This window comes from Heterocephalus glaber, unplaced genomic scaffold, assembly GCF_053883595.1.
Source record: "Heterocephalus glaber isolate CG9 unplaced genomic scaffold, H.glaber_assembly_v1.0 deba00000937, whole genome shotgun sequence".
Classification (NCBI taxonomy): Eukaryota; Metazoa; Chordata; class Mammalia; order Rodentia; family Bathyergidae; genus Heterocephalus; species Heterocephalus glaber.
The window spans coordinates 5,874,921-5,899,235 of record NW_028258173.1 but is presented as its reverse complement, the minus strand read 5'-3'; the positions used below and the strand labels follow the sequence as shown (position 1 = coordinate 5,899,235).

Here is a 24,315-nt window from a genome sequence, read left to right as displayed (position 1 = left end):
TCGAGTTGGGTACCTCTACTCCCGCTGTGTGGGGAAGGACCCAAGCAATGCTGCCCCTCTGCTCAAAGTCCAGCTGCATGGACCATATGTTGCCAAATACGAAGGAGACGTGGTACTGGGAGACGTCATTTATTGGAAGCACAGGGTGGAAGCAGGGAAAATGAGCTGCTGGTCTGAGGCTGGACTGGGCACTGAGGTGAGAGGCGGGAGCCCAACACCACAGATGTTTAAGTACAGACGGCAGTGGGTTGACAGAGGAAAGACTCTGCCTGAAACAAGGCTGCTCTGGGGAGAGGGCTGCTCGGCCCCATCAGCGCACGCATGAGTGTGGCAGGGTGGGGGAGGCCACACGGAAGCAGCGGTACCCCTCCAGGGCGGCTGGAAGGAGCAGCAGGCCGCTCAAGGGGTCTTTATGGCAGCGCCCCATGGCCTCCTTGTAGCTCAGCCGCTCCTTGGAGATGGGGTCTGTCAGATCCTTCTCATAGCTGGACTCGTCCTGCAGGAGCTGGGCCAGCCCTTCGCTGATCATGCCCGAGAGCACGGCCTGGGGGATGGGGATGCGACCCGTCCTCTTGGGGTCAATGAGCCCCCCAGTCAGGTGCTGCACCTGCAGGTGCAGAAGGACGCTCTCCTGGGGCATCCAACCCTTCTGGACAGCCTCGCCCACCGACAGCCTCTTCTTGGTGACAGGGTCCTCAATGCCAGTGAAGGCCTTTTGGGCATTGAGCAGCCGCTGCATGGAGGTGTTCTCAATGAGGCCCCTTTCCTGGGCCTTGTGCACAGAATAGCGCTCACGGCTGAGGAGGTCCACGATGCCCCCTGTGGCTGCCTGTGCCTCCAGCAGCTTCTGTCCCGTAATGGGGTCCAGCAGGTTCTTGGCCATGGCTGTTTTGATGCTGCACTTGTTGTCTGTGGTTTTGTCATAGACCCCAGCAATGGGGAAGCTGTCATCTGCAAGCCCGAAAGAGAAGCCTGGGGAGAAGAAACTGGTGCTCTGGGAGGCCGGGGACTTGGAGATGATGGAGCCGATGGAGAGAGAGGAGCAGGGCTTGGTCTCACCTGCTACAAGCAGGGCGAACTCGGAGATGGGGAGGCGGCCGTCCTTGTACAGATGGTACTCCTCCTTGGAGATTCGGTGGCCGCGCAGGGCGGCCTCGATGGAGTACTGCTTCCCGCTCTTGCGGTCCAAGAGCACCGAATCCTCCCCGCAGGGGCCCGAGGTGGTGACCTCCTCCCAGTCGCACTCCAGCTCCTGCAGCTGGAGGTACTGGCCTCGGTCGATGATGCCCCTCTTGTAGGCCTCATAAGGGGACATGTCGTTCCCGGTCTCAGGCTCCAAGATGCAGATCTTGGTGGAAAGGTTGGTCTCCCGGGTCTGGGTCTCCTGGCTGAGCTCCTCCCGGCTCACCTTGGCCTGCAGGTCCCGGAGGGTCTTCTCCTTCTGGTAGATCTGGTCCTTCTCTTGGAGGATGGAGGCCTCCAGCTGCGAGAGCACCTGGTCCCGCTGGGCCACCTTCTGCCGCTCACTCTCCGTCTTCTGGCTGAGCAGCTTTGCCTCCTCCTGCAGCTGCACCACCTTCTGCTGCTTCTGCCGCTCCAGCTCCTGCAGCTCCTGCTGCAGCTGCCCGCGCTCCTGGCCGGCCTGGTCCCGGGCCTTCTGCAGCTCGGCCTCCTCCTGGGACCAGGTCCTCTTCAGCGCCTCGGCCCTGTCAATCCGCTCCCGCAGGCTCCACACCTCCTTCTGCCGGGCCTGGAGGGCCTCTCGCTCCCTGTTGAGCATCTCCCATACCTGGGCCCGCTTGCTCTCCAGCACCTGGTCCTTCTCCACCCTGATCACTTCCTTGTAGATGGTCTTCTCCTGAGATTTGGTTTTCTGGAGGACGTCGATCTGGACCTGCAGGCTCTTGCACTCCCGGTGCAGCTCCATCACCCTCGTCTTCTCCTGCTCCAGGTCCCGCCTCAGGGCTTCCGTGGACCTCTCCAGATCCGGGTCCTTCTCCAGCTTGACCACTTCCTCCATGATGATCTTCTCCTGCACTGCAGGAGGCCGCTTCTCCAGCTCCTGGATCCTCAGGGTCAGCTGCCGCAGCTCCTTCTCGGTGGCCAGCTTCTTGCTGCGGTCCTCCTGGAAGCTGAGCAGGCCCTCCTTTTCCTCCATGCTGGCGCGCAGCTGCTGCACCTCGCGTTCCAGCTGCCGCCGCCGCCCCACCTCCTCATCCAGGCTGCGGCTCAGCCGGCCGTGCGCCTCACGCAGCTTCGGGTCCTTCTGGGTGACCACCACCTCCTGCACCACCACCTTCTCCTCGGGCTTCCTCCTCTCCAGCAGCAAGTACTTGTTCTGCAGCTCGTAAAGCACGGCCTCAGCCGCCCGCCTCTTTCGGGCTGCTTCCCGCACCTCCTGGCGGAGCCGCTCGGCCTCCTTCTCCAGCACTGGGTCCTTCTCGTGGCGCACCACCTCTTTGTTCACCATCTTGGTCTCCACCTTGGCCCGCTCCCGCTTCCACTCATCCCGCTCCCCCTGCAGCCGGATGAGCTGCTCCTGGCAGCGCCCGCTGCTGTTCACCAGCTCGTTGAGCTGAGCCTTGAGGCGGTCGATCTCTCGCAGCACCTCCGGGTTCTTCTCGTGTCTCACCACCTCCTGGGTCACTTCCTTGTACTCCACTGTGGGCTTCTGGGCCCGCAGGAGCTCCAGGTCAGGCAGCAGTCTCTCCACCTCCTTCTCCACGCTGCTCCGCTTGCTGGACGTCTCCTGCAGCTTGGCCTGGAGCCGGGCGATCTCCCGCTCCGTCTCCGGGTCCACCTGGAAGATCTCGTTGACTCGCTCCTGGAGCTCCACCTTGGGCTTCTGCTTCTCCACCACGCTGTACTTGCCCTGCAGCTCCCTCAGTTCCCTGGCCAGCATTGCATTCTTGTTCTTCTCTTCCTCAAGGAGACTTTTGAGCCTGGAGGACTCTTTGAGAAGGCCTGGGTCCTGCTCTACCTTCTTCACCTCCTTCACGATGACCTTGGGCTCCACCGAGCTGATCACCCGCTCCAGGTCTTTGATGCGAACCTGTAGCTTGGCCACGGCCTCCTCTGCCCCCTTTCTCCTTGCAGCATCCTCCTTGAGCTGCAGCCTCAGGGCCTGGGCCGCCTTGACCATCTCCAGGTCCTTCTCCACCTTGACCACTTCTTTGACCATGACCTTCTCCTTCACATTCACTTCCTTCTGCTCAAGGGCCAGCAGCTCCTTCTTCAGATCCTCCACCTGGGCCGAGATGACAGTGTTCTCCCCCCGCAGCTGCTGGATCTTGCCACTCAGCTGGGCTGCCTGGCTGTCCAGGCCTGGGTCCCTCTCGATCTGGGTGACCTCCTTGGTCAGCAGGTGGGGCTGCATGGTCTTCCTCTTGTTCTCCAGCTGGACGACCTTCTGGGCTGCTGCCTCTAGGCTGGCCTGCAGCCAGGCCCTCCTCTGGCCCTCCTCCCCCAACTGGGAAGTCACCCTGGACACACTGCCCTCCAGCTGGGGGTCCCGGTAGAACTCCACCACCTCCTTCTCCTCCAGCCTCTCCACGGGCCGCTGGGTCCTCAGCTGTAGCAGCTGGTGCCTCTGCTCCTCCAGCTGGCACTGCACCTGGGCCACCCGCTTCCTCTCCTCCTCCAGCTGGGACTTTAAGGATTCTGACTCCCTTCCAGCTTGGGCTGAGCCCTCAGATCCCTGCTTTGCAACATGGGTCACCTGGATGTCCTCGATGAGCTCCTTCTGCAAAGTGAAAAGAAGAAGGGAAAGTAGTGGGGTGAAGGGAGGAAAGATGGCCTCATTTTTCTTTTCTTTCTGTGTACTGGGGAGTGAACCCAAGGCCTTCACATTGAGCTCTATCTTCAATCCTTTAATTTTTTTTCCCTGGTAGCAGAGATCAAACTCAGGACCTTGCACTTGCCAGGTAGGTGTGGTCCCACTGAACTACATCCTTGGCCCTTTTATTTAAGTTTTTATCATTTATTTTTTTAATTTAGGTTTTTAGAGACAGAGTCTCTCTATGTACCCCAGACTGGCCTCGAACTCATGGTGATCCTCCTGTCTCAGCCAGGTGCTGGGATTACAGGTGTGCGCCACCACACCAAGGTAGGAGCCCCGGTTTTCTATGACATCCCTGAGATCACAGGCCACTCCCTGCTTCCCAAGACTTCCTAGAAGGTCTTGGGAGGTGGAGCTGAAGACCTAAGATCCCTGACTGCAGGATTTCAAGGAAACCCAAGCCATGATGCTGGGATGCAGGACAGGTTCAGGCCAAGTTTACACTAGACCATGCATACAGGACCAGCTCTACTTTGCAAACCCTTCCCTCTCCCATTAGGCTCCCAGAAGTGGGGCCACCCTTCTCTAGGAGATACTGGTGTATGGCAGAGGGAGCAGAAAAGCTGGGAAATCACCAAGAAGCATGGAGAGCACCTGGCTTCTGCTCTACCAGGCTGGGGACCAAAGACTATAGGGGTCTGCTCCGCTGTCTGGGTTAGGGGGTCCTGTCCCTACTGGAGGGCTGCCCAGTGGCTAAGCTGTGAGCTCATGGGAAGACATCTCCAGGGCCTGACTGGGGTAGGTACTGCTTGTAAGAGCTGCTGGGGAGAGGACTGTGGCCGAGTCTCCCCAGGGCCTGCAGGCTGCAGAGGGCGAGGAAGGGCAGACGGCCAGCCAGCTTGGCTACTGGGGGAACAGAGTGGGCATCATTTCTGTACCTTCTCCAGGATCTTTCTGGCAAATTCCAGCTGGTGCAGCTGCTGCTGCTGCGCAGCTGAGACCTCAGTATAGGTCTTGATGAGGTTCTTCTCCTGGAAAGGATGAAGGGAAGGAGAAGGAGGCAGTCAGCTCCTGGCTTAGAGGCTGCAGAGCTGGTGCTGAGGGACACCAAGCCCCGCCTCTCACCTGGGCCTGGATGCTGTCCTTCAGGGCACCCACTCGAGGCCTCTTGAGGGCTGACACTGCCAGGGTGGGTTTCAGGGAGCAGCGGTAGGTGTCTGCCTGCAGCTCATAGTCCTGAGCAGGGGCAAGGAGCAAGGCTGGAAGTCAGTGGAGGAGGCTGGGAATGCGAAGCAAGGACCAGAAGAGGGAGGGAGGCTGGTGGATAAAGGAGAGATGGAGGGGAAGTGTTTACCTGGAGAGCTGCCTGCAAATCCTGGGAGAGGCAGGAAACTATGGCTTTGTCTTGCTCTCGGCCCTGAATCTCCTGAATCAGCCTCTGTTGGGCAGGAAATAAGAGTTAGGATGCCCGGAGGCCCTTCTCATCCTGCCTCGTCTGCTTCTGCAGTCTGTGACGGCAGCCAGTGCAGGGGGGCAGAAGGGACAGGAAGAGCTGGGTCAGGAAGCCCCACCTTTCCCTGACACCATTCTCTGCCCTGCGTCCTTCCCTCCTTGGTAGAGTCCCTTTCTCCTGCTCAGTGCCCCTCGGAACTCTGTCTGGGCTCGGTGGCTCATGTGCCGTCTGTCATATACCGCAGAACCTGGAAGGGCTTGTAGACCACAGATCTGCTGGCCCACCCGGGCCTGCTTCTGCAGTCTGGGGGTGGCACAGGAGGAGGTGCATTGTGGACAAGCTCCCAGGTGACACTGCTGCTGGGGTCCAGGGACTCCCTTTGAAAACCACTGCTCTGCCAAAATTGTTCATAACCCTGGGTGCCCCTTTGATTCACCTGGGAATTTAGAAAAAAATACTGATGCTCTGACCCCAAGGGTTCCAACATGATTATCCTGGGGAGGGGCCCTAGTTCCTCTCTCACCTGGACTTCTGCCCTGGCCCCTCAGGGCCCTCCTGTCTTCATTCCCATTCCTTCTCAACCATTCTTCATGCAGAGTCAAAGCCAACTTTATTTTTACTGTACCGGGAATTGAACCCAAGGACTTCATATTGGGATTCATCTGTAGCTGTTTTAAAAATTTTTTTGAGGGCCGGGGATTTAGCTCAGTGGTTTCACCGCCTGCTGCTCAAGCGCAAGGACCCGAGTTCGATCCCCGGTACCAAAAAAAAAGAATTTTTTTTTTGAGACAGGTTCTCTCTAAATTGCTCAGTGTCCCAGGTTGGACTTAAACCTGTGATCCTTCTGCCTCAGCCTCCCAGAGTGCTGGGATTGCAAATGTTCACCACCACCACCTCCTCCTCCTCCAGCTCACAGCCAACTTTTTTTTTTTTGGTCCTGAGGATCGAACTCAGAACCTTGCACTTGCAAGGCAGGTGTGGTGCCGCTGTGCTAAATCCCCCGGCCTTCACCGCCAACTTTTAAACACTAGACTGAGGGTGTCCCCCAGGGCTTCCCAATGCTGCAGAGTAGAATCCAGCCTCTTTCCTGTGCCTGACAGGTCCTGGATGTCCATTCTTTTTTTTTTTTTTTTTTTTTTTTTTTGGTACCGGGGATCAAACTCATGTCCTTGCGCTTGCGCAGCAGGCGGCGAAACCACTGAGCTAAATCCCTGGCCCATGGATGTCCATTCTTTATCTGGCCACTCTCACCCTAGAACCTCTGTTTCCCCGTGACTGCCGCACCCTCTGCGGGGGACGTTTCTCTCTCTCTCCACCTTGTTTCTCAAGGCTCAGTTTAGGGCTGGGTTCCTTTCACTCTGCTTGGTCCGTCCTCACGTGTGTCCACCAGAGGGCGCCCACAGCACTCCGGCTTGGCCCAAAGCGTTTATCAGCGTTCAGGCCTGGGATGTGTCCCCTCGCCCCACCCCCCGGTCTATTGCTTAATACAGAGCAGGATGCTCCGTGAGGAACTCCATGAATATCACTGCCCACCCGGGACCAGACAGAGGTGGGCTAAGTGGAGCGCTTCAGGTGGAGATCCGGAAGAGCCAGTTTCTGGTTTCAGCCTGAGGCCTCTTAGAGCGCTTTTGATCCGTGGCCACTAGGGGCACACGTGCACAGGCTGCTGTCTGTAGGGCAGGTGGAGCGGGCTGGGGGGCCCAGCTCTGGGCAGGTCCCTGGAGCCCTGGGCCCTCACCTGCTGTGCTCGCAACTTGTAGTCGATCTGGCTGGGCCCATCGCTGGGCCGCACCTGATTGTGGGGCAAGTGCTCCAGCCAGGAGCTCAGGTTGTCCTTGAAGTTCTTGAACTGCTGGTAGGTGAGGCCAGCGTCCTGCACGGTCTTCTCCCTGAGGAGGACAATGCCAGGGCAAAGGTGAGAGCTGCCCTCTGGGGACAGGTCGGGTACACAGAGGAGCCAGGGGAGTGCTTCTCCCTGGGACAGGTCAGGAGGCCTGAGCAGGTCCCTCATTCTGCTGGGGCTGGGGATTCTGAAATGGAATAGACAGCCAGGAATGTGGTGCACATCTGTAATCGCCGCACTCTGGGAGGCTCAGGTAGGAGGATGGCAAGTACAAGCCCAGCCCAGGCAACTTAAGCGCTTACAAAGATGCTATTTGAAAATTAAAAAAAAAAAAATTTATAGGGCTGGGGATGTAGCTCAGTGCAAAGGCCTTGAGTTCATCAGTCACCTGAGCCCTTGCATCTTGGGGACCTGCCGCGAGCCCTGAGGGCCTAGCCACTCACCGCAGGTCCAGCTGGTCCCCCACGGCGTGGTATCGGTCGGTGAGGGCCTGTACCTGGCGCTGCTGGCGCGGCAGGTCTTGGCAGAACTCCTGGAAGTGGTTCTGCAGTGCACTGCATGCATGCTCAGTGGCCTTCAGGTGGCGGTGCAGCCCCAGCACGCAGGCCTGCTGCTTTAACAGCTCCCGTCGCTGGTGCTTCAGATGGAGGGGAAATGGCACCATGTACTCTCAAGCTGCCCCTGAATGCTTGGCCAGGCTGTGCTCCCTCCCAGCAGGAAGCGCCCACCAGCCCCTACCTGCAGCTCGCTGACCCTATCCTGCAGAGCCCCCAGGCCATCAGATATGGGGGCCTCTTGTGCCAGGGTGGACTCGAAGGCCCGGATGACCTTGTCTGCTTCCTGGATCTGCTGCTCCAGGCCCAGGGCAGCCTTGGCTCTGCCCCGGAGGAGACAAAGGTCAGACACCTCCTCGGCCTCACCCTGCTGCCACCCAGGGGCCCCAGGAGCACTCACTTCTCCCCATAGAAGCTGCAGAGAATCTGCACATCGCTGTACTTGTTCTTGACATTGTTGAGGACCATGGGCAGCTGCAGGGCAGCTGGGCCCACAGGCTGTGCCGACAGAAATGACTCACACTCCTGCTGGGCTGCCTTCTTGTCAGCTCCCAGGCTCTGCAGGCGCTGGGCTGTGCCCTGGGGAGGAAGGGGGGTCAGGGATGTCAGGGTGTGCCCAGGAGATGGGGGCGTGTGGTGTCCCCATGTGGATGACCGAGGGCAAGCCAGCCTCTGACACTCGTCTCTTCATCTGAGGAATGACAAATGGGAGGACGGACTGAGACCCTGTGTACCAGCTGCTAGGCACCAAGGGCCGGCACACAGCTGCCTATTGTGATCCTCACAAAACCTTCAGCCCTGCTGACCCAGGGCCAAACAGCCCGAGCCCTGGCTCTGTCCACTTGGAATCACTGCCTTCATTCTCTCATCTGCTCCCTAAGATGTGGGTTAGGGTGGACATGGTCCCCAGCCCCAAAACCATTCATATGCCAGGTGAGGTGTGGTGACTTCAAAACCCAAGGACCAGCTAGGCACCGTGGTGCACGCCTGTAATCCCAGCACTCTGGGAGGCTAAAGCTAGAGGATTGCAAGTTTGAGCCCAGCCTGGGAAACTTAGCAATTTAGGGAGACCCTGTCTGGAAATAAAAAATTTTAAAAGGGCTGGGGGTGCATCTCAGTGCAAAGGGCTTGGGTCCAATCCATGATACCCCAAACAAAACTCAAGGACCTATCTGGGTCTGACAGACTCTGCCAGCACGGGAACCACCATGCCCAGGGCGGCCAGTGAACCTTTGCCGTTCTGTGCCTGGGAGACACTCGCGCTTCCCCAGCGAATGCCAGGCTTGCTCTTTTCCATCCCAGCGTGGCTCTTGGGCCCCACCTGCAGCACAGCACCTCCCTGCATCCTGCCTGCCCTTCCTGCCCCGCCCCCAGCCCTGTTGAACTGCTGCCTGAAACTATATGATAGAAGAAAAATAACAGGTTGCACAACAGTGAGAACATGGCTCAAGTTTTTAAAAACCAAACACAACCGATAAAAGCTATCTGAACAGAAACCAGTTTGGAAGGCTAACCAGATGCTGCCCTTGAGTGTCGGGGAGGGCATTTGCTACTTGTGGTACCCTCGGGGTGTTGAGAACACAGTCTTATTTGACATCTGCACACGCTGCCACCGGTCCAGGAAGGTGCCCCCTCGAGCCAGGAGGGATGGGATGGTCCCCAGGACTTTCTAGGCATCCTGAGCACCGTCACCAGAGATGTTCTGCTCTGGCCCCTGTGAGAACCCTCCCCAGCATTGCTACACTTCTGCCTCACAACACCCCGATGAACTGGGGACCACTGGGGTCCTGCCTGTTCCCAGGAGGAGGAAATGGAGGACTTGGCTGAGGTGATGGAGCCCTCCGTGGGGCCAGACTGGGGGCCTCTTGGCTGAGCCCTGGACCGTCCACTCCTCTCCTCTGCCTTGGGTCCCAGTGGCTGCTCTGCCTTTGCGTCTCCCCCTAAACTGTCTGCACCCCCAGGCCAGGGCTGCTCCCAACCTCATGGCTGTGGATTCGGCCCTCCAGGTCATCCAGTGGCGCTTTGCAGTTCAGCGGAGTCCGGACCCAGGCCAGGACCTGCCTCTCTATCTGCCCTAGGTCCCCATCCAGCTGGGTCATACGTTTCAGCAGCTTCTGGGCCTGCAGGTCATCAGGGGCTGAGCCAGCTGGAGCTGGGGCAGAAGAGCTGGTGAGGGCTTAGGCCTGCGATGGGCCTTCCCAGGTACCCACAGTGGGGGGCTGGGCAGGGCCTAACCCAGGGAGCAGCTTCCCCAAGGACTCAGTAGCCCAGGAGATGGAGTACCCCGAGCAGACATTCCTAAGCCAGGGTCACCCCTGGGTCACCTATCACAGTCCCCAAAGTGGTGTAGGAATCTAGGTCCTCCTTCCCAACAAGCCCACTTCCCAGTGAGCCCAGGTACCCTGCTGTTCAGGCCTCGAGGGCTCCAGGCGACTGGCCTTCAGGCGGCTCTGCACTGTGGCCACTTTCTGCTTCAGGGCCTGCAGCTCTGTGGCCAGCCTGGAATGAGATCAGAGAAGGACGTCCCTCTTCACTCTTTCTGCAATCACTGTGCCAGGGGAGCAGGGGTCTTTAGGCAGTGGCCTTGGGCACCACAGAGCTTGGTCTGGGCCACAACCTGCCTCCTGCCCCCAAGTATCCCATGGGAGACTCACCTGGAGGCCCGGGCCACGGCTTCGGGGTCTGGTGCAGGGATGCAGAAGCAGGTGGCTGGGGCAGTCTTGGTCTCCCCACCTGGGCCCTGCACGACCCAGGTGTGTGGGTCAGTGTTGTCCATCAGCATATAGCGCTCTCCCTGCAGCAGCTGCGCCTGGTGGACAGATGAGGAGAGGCTCATGCAGCCTCAGCAGGAGCTGGAGAGGTGGCCAAGGTCAGTTGGGTAGGGGATGAGGACAGGGGCAGGCGGGGACAGCAGCTGGGACAGGGGGAGGAGGTGGCAGGTCGGGTGCAGGGACAGATCAGCTGTGGGCCTGGGCTTGGAGAGAGGGATCGGATCGGGCTGGGTCAGGGGAAGGAGTAGCATAGAGGGAGGGACAAGGCAGGCTGGGAGCCAGGGTTGGGGACGGGGTGGAGCTGTGTGGGACAGGGCAGGCAGAGCTTGTACTTCTCCTGAGTCCCAGTCACAGATGCTGTCCACATGCAGGGGCTGCTGCAGCTGCTTCCTGCGCTGGGGCAGAGGGGCCACCTTCTGGCTCCGCCGCTGCAGGTCCCCAATGCTTCTCTCGGCCACTGCCAGCTGCTTCTCCTCTGCCTTCAGGGCCCAGGCAGTGGGGGCTCAGGCCAGGCTGCACTGAAGGCCACCTGCCCCATACCTGCTTCCCAAGAGGACCAGGCCCTGGCCTTCATCAAGGCAGGGATCTGAGCCAGAAAATGAAAGGAGCCCTCCCTAGGGGCCCAGCTAGGCAGATCTGTGATTGGGTGGGGGTGGGAGCTGCCTTGCACGACCCAGCCCTCCAGGGTGGAGGCTGGAGAGGCCTCAGAGCTCTCCCGGGCTGCCCTTGCCATGCTACACAGGAAGAAACTTGGGTCCAGAGAGGATGGGGCTGGCTGGTAACTGGGCAGCCTTCTACCTGCCATGTCAGGGCCTGGTGCAGGGCTAGGGACCTAGGGAGGGAGGGGAGAGTCCAGCCAGACAAGCAGCCTGCTTCCCAGAAGTAGGGTGCAGAGGCCCTGCCGGGGCTGTCTCACCTCCAGCTGTCGCAGCAGCTCTGTGGCAGGGCCGCCAGGGCCCCCAGAAACAGGGCTGTACTTGGTGTCCAAGTCGGAGTTGAGCTTCGCCAGAGTCTGGCTGACTGCATCAGCCTCTTCCTGAAACTGAGGTCACTGGGTGGTCAAAGGCAGAGCCAGGGCATCTTGCTGCCCACCGAGCCTGCAGACCAGCTCAACATGGCCACGAGCCCAAGTACAAACTGAGCTAAGCCCAAACCAGGCTAAGCCTCAGCCAGCTAAACAAAGCCCAGCCCATCCTCCTGGGCCGTGGGACCTTTTGAAGTGGGTGGTTTGCTAGGGGGTATTTTTGGTTTACTGAACTTAATTTTAATTTTTTTTCTATTTTTAAAAATTTTTTGTTTTTAGTAGTGGGGATCGAACTCAGGACCTTGGGCTTGTGAGGCAGGTGGTGGGACCACTGAGCTAAATCCCTGGCCCAACTTAATTTTTTTTTTTTTTTGGTACCAAGGATCGAACTCGGGACCTTGTGCTTGTGAGGCAGGCATCAGAACCACTGAGCTAAATCCCCGGCCCCAACTTAATTTTTTTTTTTTTTTTTTTTTGGTACTGGAGATAGAACTCGGGTTCTTCCACTTGAGAGGCAGGTGGTGGAACCACTGAGCTAAATCCCCGGCCCGCCCCAACTTAATTTTAAAATACGTCACACACCACTTGGATCTGTCCTTCCTGCGCATTGAGGGCCCCTCTGCCTGCCTCCCTCCAGCTCCTGGGACAGGGGGAGGTGAAACTGGGCTGTGCTCATCCCAGCCTCAGAGGAGAGGCCAGGGGAAGTGTGCGTGAAGAAGCAAATATGGGTCAGATGGTTGCACACCTGTAATCCCAGTTCTTCTGGAGGCTGAGGCAGGAAACTGGCAAGTTTGAGGCCAGCCTGGGCAACTTAGCGAGACACTGTCTCAAAATATAAACAGGGCTGAGATGTAGCTCAGTGGTAGAGCACTTGCTTAGCATGTGCAAGGCCCTGGGTTCAATCCCAGTACAGAAGCAAGGAAGCAAGGAAGGAAGGGAGGAAGGAGATTCGTGGTCGGGTAATACCATTAATTACTCGCCATGTGTGATGATGGTGTGGTTACATAGGAAAATGCTGTCCAACCACAATTAAACTCCTTGCTGTTTGTCAAAAGTGTATGAAACCCTTGGGTGGAAATCACAATTATAAAAGGAATCCAAGTTGTCTTGTATCAATATTTCTCACCCCCTTTTCATTACTGTTCCTTTAAACAGACTTTTTCGGTATTTTTTCCCCTTAATTCTCCCACCATTCCCAAGAATTTTTCCCCCTCCAGATACTGGGGATTGAACCTTGGACTTTTGTTTTTGTTTTTTTTTGTTTTGAGACAGGTCTCACTATGTAGCCCAGGCTGGCCTTGAGCTCAAGGCAATCCTCCTGCCTGGGCCTCCTGAGTGCTGGAATTATAGGTGTATGCCATCATGCCCAGCCTGAATCCAGGACTTTTGCCCTGAGCTGCATCCCCAGTCTTATTTTTTTTAAAGAACTGGAGAGTCTGGCTAGGTGTCTGAATTGTCCAGCCTAGGCTTGAATTTGCGATCCTCCTGCCTCAGCCTCCCAGAGGACTGGGATTATCGGTGGGTTTGCACCACCACGGCCAGCTCAGCTCTTTTCAGAGGCTTAGGAGGGTAGGTGTCCTGTGCACCCTCCAGGCATCTGTGCGCCCCACCCCACCAGCCCCTGGCGCCCTGGCCGCAAGCTCACCTGGCGGTAGTCTTCCACGTGCTGCAGCAGGCTCTCCTGGCAGATGCACAGGTTCAGGAAGTTCTGCCACTCCGTCTTCAGGGCCTCCTGGTGCACCTGCGGAGCGCAGCACCGCGCGCTCACACCGTGCCCCGCCCACCAGCCCTCGCATTGGCTGGCTCGGGGCGGGGCGGGGCGGGGCCTGCGCACCTGGATGGGCCCGACGGCCGGGTGGCCCAGTTCCACCATGCGCTCTCCGTCGTCCTCCAGCTTGTTCACGCTCTGCTCCTGGCCCAGCAGCTCGTACTGCTTGAAGTGCTGCGGGCGAGTGGGGCCGGAGTGTCTGTGAGCACCAGGCCGGTGCTGCCACCCGGTCGCCTCGCCGCTCCCACCACTGACCTCGTACTCGCGTCGCACGCCTGCCGGGTCGACCATGAGGTCGCTCCAGTCCTGCTGCAGGATGCAGCGCTGCTGCTCGGCCAGGGCGCTCAGCTGCCGCGTGCAGGCCTGCAGGTGCGTGTACAGGCTGCCCAGGCTCTGCCTGCGCCAGGAGGCCGCCTTCTGTGCTCCGGACCAGCGGCCGCAGCGCAGGGAGAGAAGCGGGTGGGAGAGGCCCCATCAGAGGCCATCAAGGGCCCGGGGGCAGGCCCTGCCCTGCTCGCACCCAGCTGCCTCCCCTCCGCCCGCTCACCAGTAGGTCCTGGTATTGGCTTCGGATGTTGTTCGCGTCCTGCCTCGACCAGGGAGAGAAACAGGGCCAGTGAGAGACGGAGTACAGGACGTTGGCACCCTCCTCCTGGGCCAGCTGTGGCCCTCCCCAGAGGCCCAGCCAATCCAGCCCAGGCTGGAACGGAGGAAGGCCGCTGGGGCGGGGGAGGGACTCACGCACCGGCCCCACGAGGCTCCGCAGCTGCTGCCCATAGGCCTCTATCTCCCTCTGCAAGATGTTGTGCTCTGCGACCTGCTGCTCCAGCTCCCCCATCCCGGGCCCGTACTGGCCCTCGCTGACCTGCTTCTGCAGAGGAGCCGGCACTCAGTCTGGGAAGCGACGCCCAGAGACCCTGGGGTCCCTCCCCTGCCCTCCGGGCAGCTCTGTGAGGAGAAGCAGAGCAGCCAGGGAGCAGCCTGGGTGTCGGCTGAGCTCCCCCAGGGATGTGCCATTTTCCAGTGGCTCCTGGGACCACAGTGCCTGAATCCCGCTGGTTCCCAGGATTCCAGGCTCAGCCGCTTGAAGTCTCCCTGCTCTGTCCTACCTGGGCTGTAGACCCCACCTGCTGTCTGGACCCCTCCAGCCAAGCTCCAGGAACCTGTGCATGCCCTCCTCCAGCCACTGTCCCTCACTGTCATCACAGCCCAAACCCTCACCTGAAAATCAAGGTGTCCCGGGACCCAACTGTGCCTGCTGCCCCAAAAACCTACTTCCCATTGGTCCCTGGGCCTCCACCCCAAGGGGACCTTTGCTCCTTCCTTCTGGAAAGTCCTCACTACTTCACCCTGACCCAGCCACACCCTCCTGTCTCTCAGGTGCCTCCTCCTGCACGAAGCCTTCCCCGATTGGACTGTCTACTACCCTGTTCCCCTCCCAGACCCTGAGCTACCCCAGGTTTAAAGTCAGTCAAACGGGATAAACGCTGTTCTATCTGGCTTGCTCTTTGATTGAATGAGGTGTGACTGAGCTCCCTGAGGGTGTCTCAGACATCAGGGTGCTCCTGACCTGTTTCTGCTCCAGCACGCATGCCCAGTTGACCCTGGGCCCCATGTCGGGTGGCAGCACCATCTTCTCATACAAGGCTCGGTACTCGGCACACTCCTGGGTCACCCGCTCGTGCAGCTGCTTGATGCTGCCAAGGATTGGCCTGTGGGTCAGGGATGGGCCTCCCCAGGGACCCCCGAGGTTCTGCCCCTGCACCCTGACCCACTTACTCCTTCTCAATCTCCTCGGCCTGTGGGTGCTTGAGGCGCCGGGCCTTGTCCACATCCAGGAAGAGGTCTTTGAGCAGCACCTCGGCCTCCTTCAGGTTTCGGCCCGTCTCCTGCTGGTGCTTCAGGGCCTGGCTCTGGTCGCTGTTCAGCTGGTCCTGGGCACAAGGGATGGTGAGGCTCGTCAGGGCCAGGGCCCCACATCCTCCCTGAGTGCTCACTGCCAGCCTGAGCCCCAGCCCACCTCAGGCCCACCAGACACAGGGCCAGGCATCTTCGAAGCAGGTGGCAAGAACATGAGAAGCCTAGGCCCCTCTCTGTCCCCCAAGACAGGGAGTGCAGCAGAGCAGAGAAGGAAGGCCAAGCTCTCTCTCACCATGCATGGGAAGTGGACAGTGAAGAACTGGGGTGACTGTCCCCTCGTCCTATTTCCATGTGCACTCTAGGGCCACCAGGAACAATGCCGGGCCTCCCACACCACCTGGCCAGTCCCCGCTTCCTGGGCCTCACCTGCTGCAGCCTCTTCTGGGTCTCCAGGATGTCCCGCTCCACCTGGTCGGCATTGGCTTGCATACGGGAGATGAGCAGGGCCAGCTCCTGGGTGGCAGCCCTGGTAGGTGGCCCAGGATAAAAGACCAAGGTCACATGGAGGAAAGGCCCTTCTGTCCCTCCAATGTGGGTCCCATCCTGCACACAGCCAGGCTGCCTGCCCTGGAGGGAGGAGTCCTCAGCCTGGGGCACTTGAAGATATTCAGCCTTGGGGTTGGGATTCCCAGAGTGAGCATCCTGGGCTGTGTAATGCAGTGGCACAGGCGGGCCCTGGGCTCCCCAGCCTCCCCAGCCTGGCAGTGAGTCCCACCCCACACAGCTGCCAGTCCACTTCCTCAGGTTGGCAGGTGGGCAGCCCAGGAGCAGGTGAATCACCAGCTCAGCCACTAATGCCAGAGCCTGCTGGCTGGGCCCCGGAGGGGTGGTGGAGCTGTCTGGGGACAGGGGAGCAGCAGAACACCCCCACCCCAGTGCTGTCTCCACCCTCAAGTGGCTTGGCCAGTGTCAAGCCACACCGTGTTGGAGGTAGGCGGGATCAAGATATGGCTTGATGCCAGTTGTGGTGGTGCATGCCTGTGATCCCAGCCCCCAGGAGGCTGAGGCAGGAGGAGAGGATTGCCTTGAGTTTGAGGCCAGCCTGGACGACATAGCGAAACTTGTTTTGAAAGGGCGGTGGGGCTTGGGTAGCCCACTATTCAGATTCAGGGACCCAAAGCCCAGACTGGGACCTGACTTGTTCTGAGTCACACAGGAAGAGGTGAGCCTGCTACTGCCTGGGCCCAGGGCTCTTTTCCTCCAGGGAGCTCCTACTGTTTGCTGCATTCTCTCAGAGGATCAAGGTGACCAAGCAGAGCTAAAAAAGGCAAAGTGGTCCAAGCCTCAGGAGCATGGGGTCCTGTAGGGGTCACAGTCCTAGGGGAGGAGAAGCCCTCGTGGAGCCATAAACCAGGGTCAAAGGACCCGTCCGCAGGCAGAGGGGCAGTGCAGTGAAGACAAAGCACTCTGAAGGGACTCTGGTCCAGAAGCTCTGGGTCTGATTCTTCTCTGTCACTACTGCTGTGTAAGCCCAAGCAAATTAGACAACCTCTCTGCATCTGAAGTTGCTTACTTATGAAATGGGGCTTTATTTATTTATCTTGGTTTTCTGGAACAGGGTCTCACTTTGTAGTTCAGCCTGGCCTTGAACTATATAGTTTGAGGCTGGCCTTAAACTCATGGCCATCCTCCTGCCTCAGCCTCCAGAGTGCTGGGAATACAAGCCTGTGCCCCCATGCCCAGCAAAGTGGGGTTTTAACAGTCTTCCACAGAATCCATTGGAAGCCTCAAGTGCAGAGTTAGGACTCAGCACGTGGTAGTTTTTATTCTACAGAGGGTAAGCGCCTTGAAGGCAGGTCTGGCGGTTCTGTTTACAGCAGCTTCGCCAGAGCCCTGGATGGCCGCTGCACACCAAGTGCTCAGTAAGGGTGCGGATTACACACAGGGAGCTAAGAGCCCTCTTTCAGGTGCTGTGCATAGAACTGCCCCAGGCCTGCAAGCAGGTGCAGCAGCCTGCCTGCTGTAATCCTGTCCTCAGGTCTGGCTCACAGAGCTGCACCTCCACCCTGGGCCAGGAACAGGTTTCCTGGGGAAGACAGGTCACCTCAGTGAGAGTCCTAACCTCCTAACCGCGGTCTTTCCCGTCTGCCAGAAGCCCAGCCCATGTGGGCGCCCGGATCCCTATCAGGGTAATGGGCACCCCACCCCAGCCTTTCATCTCTGCTCTCATCTCAACACCCTGACACCCTGCACTGGGGTGGACACCACCTCCTCCTGCAGAAAGGCTGAGGGCAGTGAGCGGGAACAAGGCAGCCAGGTCTGGGTGAAGAGGGAGGCGTGGCACCCCCTCCCCACACCCCGGTGGAAAGGAAGCCCCAGCTCTTGAACCATTCACCCAAGGCGGTGGGGGGGGGGCACAGGAGGCAGTAGAGCCCCCCACCTGCCAGTGCCTGGCCACCCTCCCTCTCCCCTCTCACCTGTCCATCCTGCTCCCCTGTGCCCAGCCCCTGAAGATCGTCCCAGCCAAGTGGGGCCTTGGGAGCAGAGCCCTGGACAGGAGCCAGGCCCTGACATCTCCCAGCCTCCCCAGCACCTCTCCTGCAGAGCGGCCTCCTCAAGTGGCCCTCAGGCTGTCCTGGGGCATGCAGGGAGCAGAAGGCCATCACCACCTTCCTGCCAGGGCTGGAGCTCAGTGTGGGCCGGGGCTCCTGAGGTGGGCGAGCTTGGCTTGGAGATGCCCGATGCAGGTCTGGGCTGCCACCTCCAGGTAAGTGGAACATCCAGCCCCGCACCCCCACCCCACTGCCTCAATCCCCCGGCACCCACTCACCGGCTGTGCTTGCTGGGGGAGCCCTTGGGGGAGCCTTTGGCGGGGGAGCCCTTGGGGGACCCCTTCCCCTGGGAGCCTTTGCTCAGCCCCTTGAACATGGTGGTAAAGGCAGGTGCCGGCTCAGGCTGGGCTCCCCGGCAGGGCAGGAGGGCAGGAGGCGGTGTTCGTCCTCGAGGTCTGCTTGGCCAGGCTGTGGCGAGGCAGAGCTGCCCAGGGAAGGCAGTTTCTGCAAGGCCCCTCCCTGCAGGTGAGGGCTCGGGCCTGGGCCTGGCTGCTGCGCATGCCCCGCCGCTCCCGCATAACCAGTCTGGGAGGAAAGGGCACAGCCCAAAGGTGGGGCGCCCAGCGCCGACTCCCACAGAGGCTTGGACCTGCTACACCCACACGCCCAGAGGGAGCACACCTCGATCCCACCCAGACGGGGAAATCGCTGGGCGGGGGGAGGGCAGACACTGGAGGACAAGCAGGCGCCGGCTCGGGGCAGAGGCCCAGCCCTCCCGTTCAGCGCACAGTCCCCAGTCTCAAGCCGGTCCCCACCCGTGGCTTGCAGCCTCCAGGAGAGGCGTGGCTGCTGCCCTGACCGCCCAGAGGCCTGCTCTCCACTCCGGCGGGGCTGCGGGGGGACATTCGCCCGCGCAGCTGAGCTTTTTTCTTTTCTTTTTTCTCTTTCTTTTCTTTTTCTTTCTTTCTCTTTCTTTCTTTTCTTTCTCTCTCTCTCCTCTTTTTCTTTCTTTCTTTCTCTTTCTTTCCTTCCTTTTCTTTCTTTTTCCCTCTCTTCCTTCCTTCCTTCTTTCTCTCCTTCTTTCTACAGTGCTGGAGATTGAACGCAGGGCCTTTGTACTGAACTACACATCCCAGCCCTTTCTTTTCTTCTTTCCTTTTTTTTTGGCATTCCTCTCTCCTGTTTGTTTTTCACTTTTGACACAAGGTCTCCCTGAGTTGCTAAGTTGTCCAGGCTGGGCTCAAGCTTGACATCCTCCTGCCTCAGCCTCCAGAGTAGCTGGGACTACAGGTGTGCACCACTGTGCCTGGCAATCTCCTCTTCCTACCGGAGCCTCAGGGCCTGCAAGAAGGGGCTGGATCCCACCTAACCTCCAGGCACTCTGCAGCCCAACTCAAAAAAGTCCTCTCTGTACTGGTGGTCATTCCTGGACTCATTCTGAGAACCACCCGGTTTTGGTGGAAGGGGGGCTGGAAGGGGCGCAAGGGGAAGGGACACAGTCACACTGGGACGTCATAGCAGGCTAGGTCAGAACCCAGCCTGGCAGAAGAGAAAGATCCCAGCAGATGGGGGAGTCCGAGCCTAAGCCTGGTCACCCCAGTGAGTCTCATGGACAAGCCACTGAACTTGGGGGTGCAGGAGTCGCCCCTTCCTGAGGAGAGGGGCTGAGAATGGCCGTGGAGTAGGGAGGGCCACAGGAGGCCTCGACAAAACAAGCAGCAACGGGAAACAGGTAGCCCGCGACATCTTCTGCTCCCAGCTAAGTGTGATTAGTGAGATGGTGCCGGGGAGGAGAGGCCGATTTCCGTCTAAGCATGAGGGGCACGCCTGCCACCAACTGTTCTCAGAAGGGGCGTTCGCTCCAGTGACTGCAGTGCCAGAGCCCCTCCTACCTGCCTTCTTCACCGTTGAGAAGGGGCCTCCCAGAGGCAGTGGCCATGGAGGTGGGCCTGGTGGGGACAGGGAGTTCCGGACCCCAGCTGAAGTCTGGACCATTTGAGCTTCACCCTCTGGCTGCAGGAGGCCTCCTGGAAAGAAACAAGAGCGCTTGGGCCTCTCCCACGCCCCGAGACCCAGGGTGTTGGGTGGAACACCCAGGCTCTGAGGTGACTCATCACGGCAGGATGCTCCTGCTCAGACTGCCGTGACCCGGGCCCCAAGAATAAGTCACAGGAGAATGGATAGGGCCAAAAAGAGAGGTGTTGTCTTTGTGTTTCATCTCTCATCCTTGGGACAGTGAAGAATGTCATCCCTTTAGAAGCCCAGGACAGGACTATCGCCTCTACTGAGGCCTTCGATGTCCCACAGGGTCATCACAAGCCCTGTTATCCCTGGCTGTTGGGCATTTCAAGGTGCCTGGACCAAATTAGGATGCATTTTATGTGTTAAATTCATACAGGATTTAAAAGACTTACTTTCAAAGACATAAAATATCTCATTATTCATTTTTTTTCTCATTCATTTTTATATTGATATTTTGGGGTACATTGAGATATGTGAAATGTATTGTTTAATGTCACCTGTTGCTTTTTACTTTTTAAAATGTGGCTATAATAGCTGGGCATAGTGGCATACACCTGTAATTCCAGCACTCTGGGAGGCTGAGACAGGAGGATTGCAAGTTCAAGCCCAGCCTGGGCAACGTAGTGACTGAGCAAGAACCTGTGTCAAAAATAAAAATTTTGAAAAAGGGCTGGAGATTGTGGCTCAGTGTGAAGGCCCCAGGTTCAATCCCCAGTATTGCAAACTAAGAAGAAGAAGAAGGAAGGGGGAGCGGGGAGAAATTTGAAAGAATAAACTGTGGTTACTAGAAAATGTAAACTGCAGTTGAGGCTTGTATTTGTGGCTCATGTTAGAACTCTGTGGGCTTAGGTGCAACCCAGCAGTGGGACAGGGTGCCCTGACTTCCAGTCCCCCAAGGCCTCGGCCCTGGCCCATCTTCCTCTTTGTAGACCTGGCTTCTTGTTCTTCCCTTCACCTGTCCTGGCTTCAGCTCCTCTGTGGATTGAGAGGTTTGAGATCAAATGACCCCCAGGGTCCCTCCAGCCCTGTGCCGACTGTGATTGGCAGCAACAGTTTGCTCACCTCCAGGCTGCTGTGGGCAGCTCACGGCCCATGCGGTAGAAGTCTGACAGAGAGAGCTGACCAGACTGAGAGCGAAGTGCCCAGTGCCAAGGCTGCCAGGCACACAGACAGCTGCCACACGGCCAGGCGGCAGGGTGGTGTCGAGGCTTAAGCACTTAGGTGCCCACTTTCTTCTCCAACTGCAGCGAGCCTGTCCTGCCTGCCGAAGCAGATGGAGGCAATCAATTCTTTTTGCCCTGAGAACGTTAAGCTGTTCCCTGATGAGGGCAGCTCTGCTGTCTCAGGAAATTGCCCTCTGTTTGTTCAATAGCTCTGCCATTAGACCCTTGGACTGAGGGTGAGTGACAACCTCCCCTCCTTTAATCCCCTTGGCTAGCCAGCAGTGAGGGGCCTAGAGAGGCTGGGAGGTGGGGAGGCAAGCCAAGGGAGGTGCCTCCTTCCATGGCGTAGCTGCAGGCCTGGGGTACAGGCTGCAGCCCCAGGAATCTGAAGCTGTCCCAAGGAGACTCTTTTGGGAGCAAATCTACCCAACAAGTCTGATAGCAAAGAAATGCTAAAGGTGTGCCTGGAGAGAAGGAAGCAAAAGGTGCTCCACCTCAGCAGCACGAGGAGGAAAGGGTGCTGGTTGTACCTTTGGAGCCTTTTACAGGGAGGAGCTGGAAACGACATCTAAAAAAACTCAAAGCACACCTAAGCCTGCCTGTATGGAGAGTAGGATTCCCTGTGCGAAATGGCCAGAGCATCTAAAGGGGATCCCAGGAAGTTCCAAGTTCAAGGCTGTTGATGGGCTTCTGTCCCCTGTGAAAGATCCCCTTATCTGGGCTTGGGCCACAGCAAGCAGCCACAGCTCACTGGTGGGACCAGGGCTGGGCAGCAGCCCTCTCTGGGCCACAGGGCCGGCATGCAGAGCCATCTTGCCTTCCAGAGTCTGCCACCCAGTTCTGCTCAGGAACCACTAGCCCTCCAGGTCATCTCAAGTTGCCCTTGGGCTCTGGGCCTCTGCCATGAGAGATCTTAATCGCCAGGTCTGGAGACCTGTGGAGATGTTCAGGTCAGACAGAGGCAGGTAACCAACCATGTCTATGACAAGGTGACAGTCCTGCATGGCAGCTGTGCTGAAGCTGCAGCACTGTGTTCCCTGGTCCGAGGAAGAAAAGGGTTCATAAAGCAGACAGACATGGGGCCGGAGATTTAGCTCAGTGGTTTCTCTACCTGCTGCGCAAGCACAAGGACCTGAGTTCAATCCCCGGTACCAAAAAAAAAAAAAGAGAGACACAGCACGAAGGGACAAACTGACAAGTCCTCACAGCCGGGGGGGTGGCCTGCCTAACTGTTGCCAGGAAGCTGGAAAGGGGAGCCCATCAGCCTCTGCCTGTTATCCTACAGCTTGGCTTGGACTCTGCTCAGGAGAAGGCAGAAGGCAAGCAGGAGGGCTGGCTCAGGGCAAGGACCTCTCCTTATCTGCCAACAAGCTCGCTTTGGATCCTGGGCCCCAACCTTCCTGGGGGACTCTCCTGTCAGGCTACAGTGAGAAAATGTCATGCAGTCCTTTCCTCCCTGGCAGTTGGAGGAATGAATGCCCCTGTTCTACAGGTGAGGGAGTCAGCTCTCAGCTGGGTGGGCCACATGCCAGCAAGTGTGGGGCAGAGATCCTAGCACTTGGGGGACCCTGGGGTCTTGTTCTTCCCCTTTCAACTTGGGGCTGTGGGGTTGGCCAGGTGTCCACCCTTCGTTCCACAAGATAGCTAAAGCTCAAAGCATTGCTTCCTATCTTTCCTAGACTGCTGGGAAAAGTTCAGCTTAAAGGAAATGATGTGGTTTAACAGACTAAGAGAGAACTCAGCTGGGCATGGTGGTTCACACCTGTCATCCCAGCATTCTGGGATGATCCTAAATTCCAGCCCAGTCTGGGCAATTAAAAAAAAAATTTTTAAAGGGCTAGGACTGTAGCTCAGTATGAAGGCCCTAGATTCAATTCCGACAACCAAGAGGGGGAAAACCGTCCCTCCCCAGCTGCCTGGACGTTCTCTGCCGGTCTCAGCAACACCTGGGAGCTGCTCAGTACATGGTCTCTGATGGGGCTTTTACAGCAAACAGGAGAATCCTGTCCACAAAGCAAAGCCATACAGAAGAGGCTGAGACCACCGTCCTTTAAAAAGGTCCCCCAAGCATCCATCTGTATGTCATTTGAAATTATATTTTAACTTAAATGAAGTGTGATCAAAAGTGTATTTAAATTTGAAAGATTAATTAATCCTTTAATCCTCCTCACAATAATCCCTCTCACTTCAAAGACACTTACTCCATCGTTCTTTCCACGTTCTGAAGCAGCTCTGGAAGTCCTCTTTCATGTCTTCAGCTGTGCTGTTGTTGCTGCCTGGATGTCCTGAATAGATTCAAAACATTTCCCTTTCGTGGTCATTTTGACTTTGGGGAAGAGCCAGAACTTGCACAGTGCCAGATTCAGTGAATAAGGTGGAGAGGACGCACTGTCATGTTCTTTTGCAGCCCACCTTTCTGTTGGGTGGCACTGGGCAACAGCATTCACTGTATGTTTGATCACACCTCATAAATACATGAAAGAGGACTTCCAGAACTGCTTCAGAACATGGCAACAATGATGAGAGAAGAGTGTTCAAAGCGAGACAGAGGATTTTTGAGGGGGTATTAATGACAATGTGGCTTTTACTATATTTTTAAATTTCCATGTTCACCCTATTTTTTGATTCTTTGTTCCTTTAACACCTCTAGCTGACACTTGTGGAGACTGCTGTGTCCTAGACAGTGCATGGCAGAGGGCGGACCCACAGGCCAGGGGCGTATTTCCACAAGTGTACCACAAGTGTACTCTGGGCAGCCAGCCTTCTGGGCTGCCCTAGTGTGTGTTCCAACCACGGTCCCTTCCTCAGCTCTGCAGAATTCTGGCACCCATCACACAAGTGACTGTAAGCCCTAACAGGCTGACAGGTTATAGATTCTTCCAGTTGTGACTGTCAGGATTCCACCGACTTCCCATTTATTCTCTTTGCTTTGGAACATCCATAAATTTTACAGCTAAATCTGGTTTCCATCTCCTTTGCAGCAATAAGTGTCTTTAAAAAATCAGAACACATGTTTTTGCTATCTTTGGATATTTTCCTAGACCTCCGAGTGTTCCAAGCTTTTCCAGGCTGCAGACAGTAAAAGGCTGTTTAGAATTGTGCGATCATTTAGCTTTTTTTGTGTGTAATGAACGATACCTAATGTGTGAAAAATGAGCACTGCCACAGGGATGACAGTGAACAGAATGCAGTCCCCGCCCTCGAAGGCCCTGGCATCAGCCTCCCTCTCTGGGAGCAGGCAAAGCCACTGCCTCAGCTTGTGGGACTTCTTGGCTATGGTCCAGGGCCACTGTGAAAGAACACGCTGCCCTCACAGACTGTCACCTCACAGCCACGGTGAGAGGCTCAGGTTGTCGCGAGGGGAAGGAGATGGGAACCAAGCCCTGCAGTGCTTCATTTCAGAGTCCAAGAACTTGCACCTGACTTAGTGTAAAAGAGGAGCTGGCGCAGAAAGGGGAAAAACCCATGAGATCCTCAGCACCTCACGTGTCTCCTTGTTGCTTCTCCAAACAGAACCCTCCTGTGCC

The 24,315-nt window shown here is 57.6% G+C and overlaps 1 protein-coding gene across 2 annotated transcripts; it reads right to left on the bottom strand.

Moving 5' to 3' along the window:
* Nucleotides 1-113: 113 nt before the first annotated feature.
* Nucleotides 114-24,315, bottom strand: Evpl (envoplakin). 2 transcript variants are annotated; one of them, XM_021241061.2, is made up of 23 exons: nucleotides 20,688-24,315; nucleotides 19,496-19,630; nucleotides 15,478-15,577; nucleotides 14,971-15,125; nucleotides 14,762-14,888; nucleotides 13,937-14,062; nucleotides 13,739-13,777; nucleotides 13,447-13,608; nucleotides 13,258-13,365; nucleotides 13,069-13,164; nucleotides 11,316-11,441; nucleotides 10,732-10,878; nucleotides 10,283-10,437; nucleotides 10,030-10,127; nucleotides 9,608-9,780; nucleotides 8,029-8,207; nucleotides 7,813-7,951; nucleotides 7,518-7,711; nucleotides 6,970-7,120; nucleotides 5,133-5,216; nucleotides 4,904-5,014; nucleotides 4,717-4,809; nucleotides 114-3,742 (listed from the first exon to the last, which is right to left on the bottom strand). In XM_021241061.2, exons 2-23 carry the CDS (start codon nucleotides 19,540-19,542, stop codon nucleotides 311-313), a joined length of 6,042 nt encoding a protein of 2,013 aa, XP_021096720.2. In that variant the 5' UTR covers nucleotides 19,543-19,630; nucleotides 20,688-24,315; the 3' UTR covers nucleotides 114-310. The 2 variants fall into 2 exon arrangements, with proteins under 2 accessions (XP_021096720.2, XP_004860787.2); XM_004860730.4 differs by lacking the exons at nucleotides 19,496-19,630; nucleotides 20,688-24,315 and adding an exon at nucleotides 17,882-18,140.

Coding starts and splice junctions, on each gene's coding strand:
- Evpl (XM_004860730.4), bottom strand. CDS start 17,979: ATGTTCAAGGGGCTGAGCAAAGGCTCCCAGGGGAAGGGGTCCCCCAAG. Junction 5,217..6,969: donor ACAAGTTGCGAGCACAGCAG/GTGAGGGCCCAG, acceptor CCTGCCCAACAG/AGGCTGATTCAGGAGATTCA. Junction 5,015..5,132: donor ATTTGCAGGCAGCTCTCCAG/GTAAACACTTCC, acceptor GCCCCTGCTCAG/GACTATGAGCTGCAGGCAGA.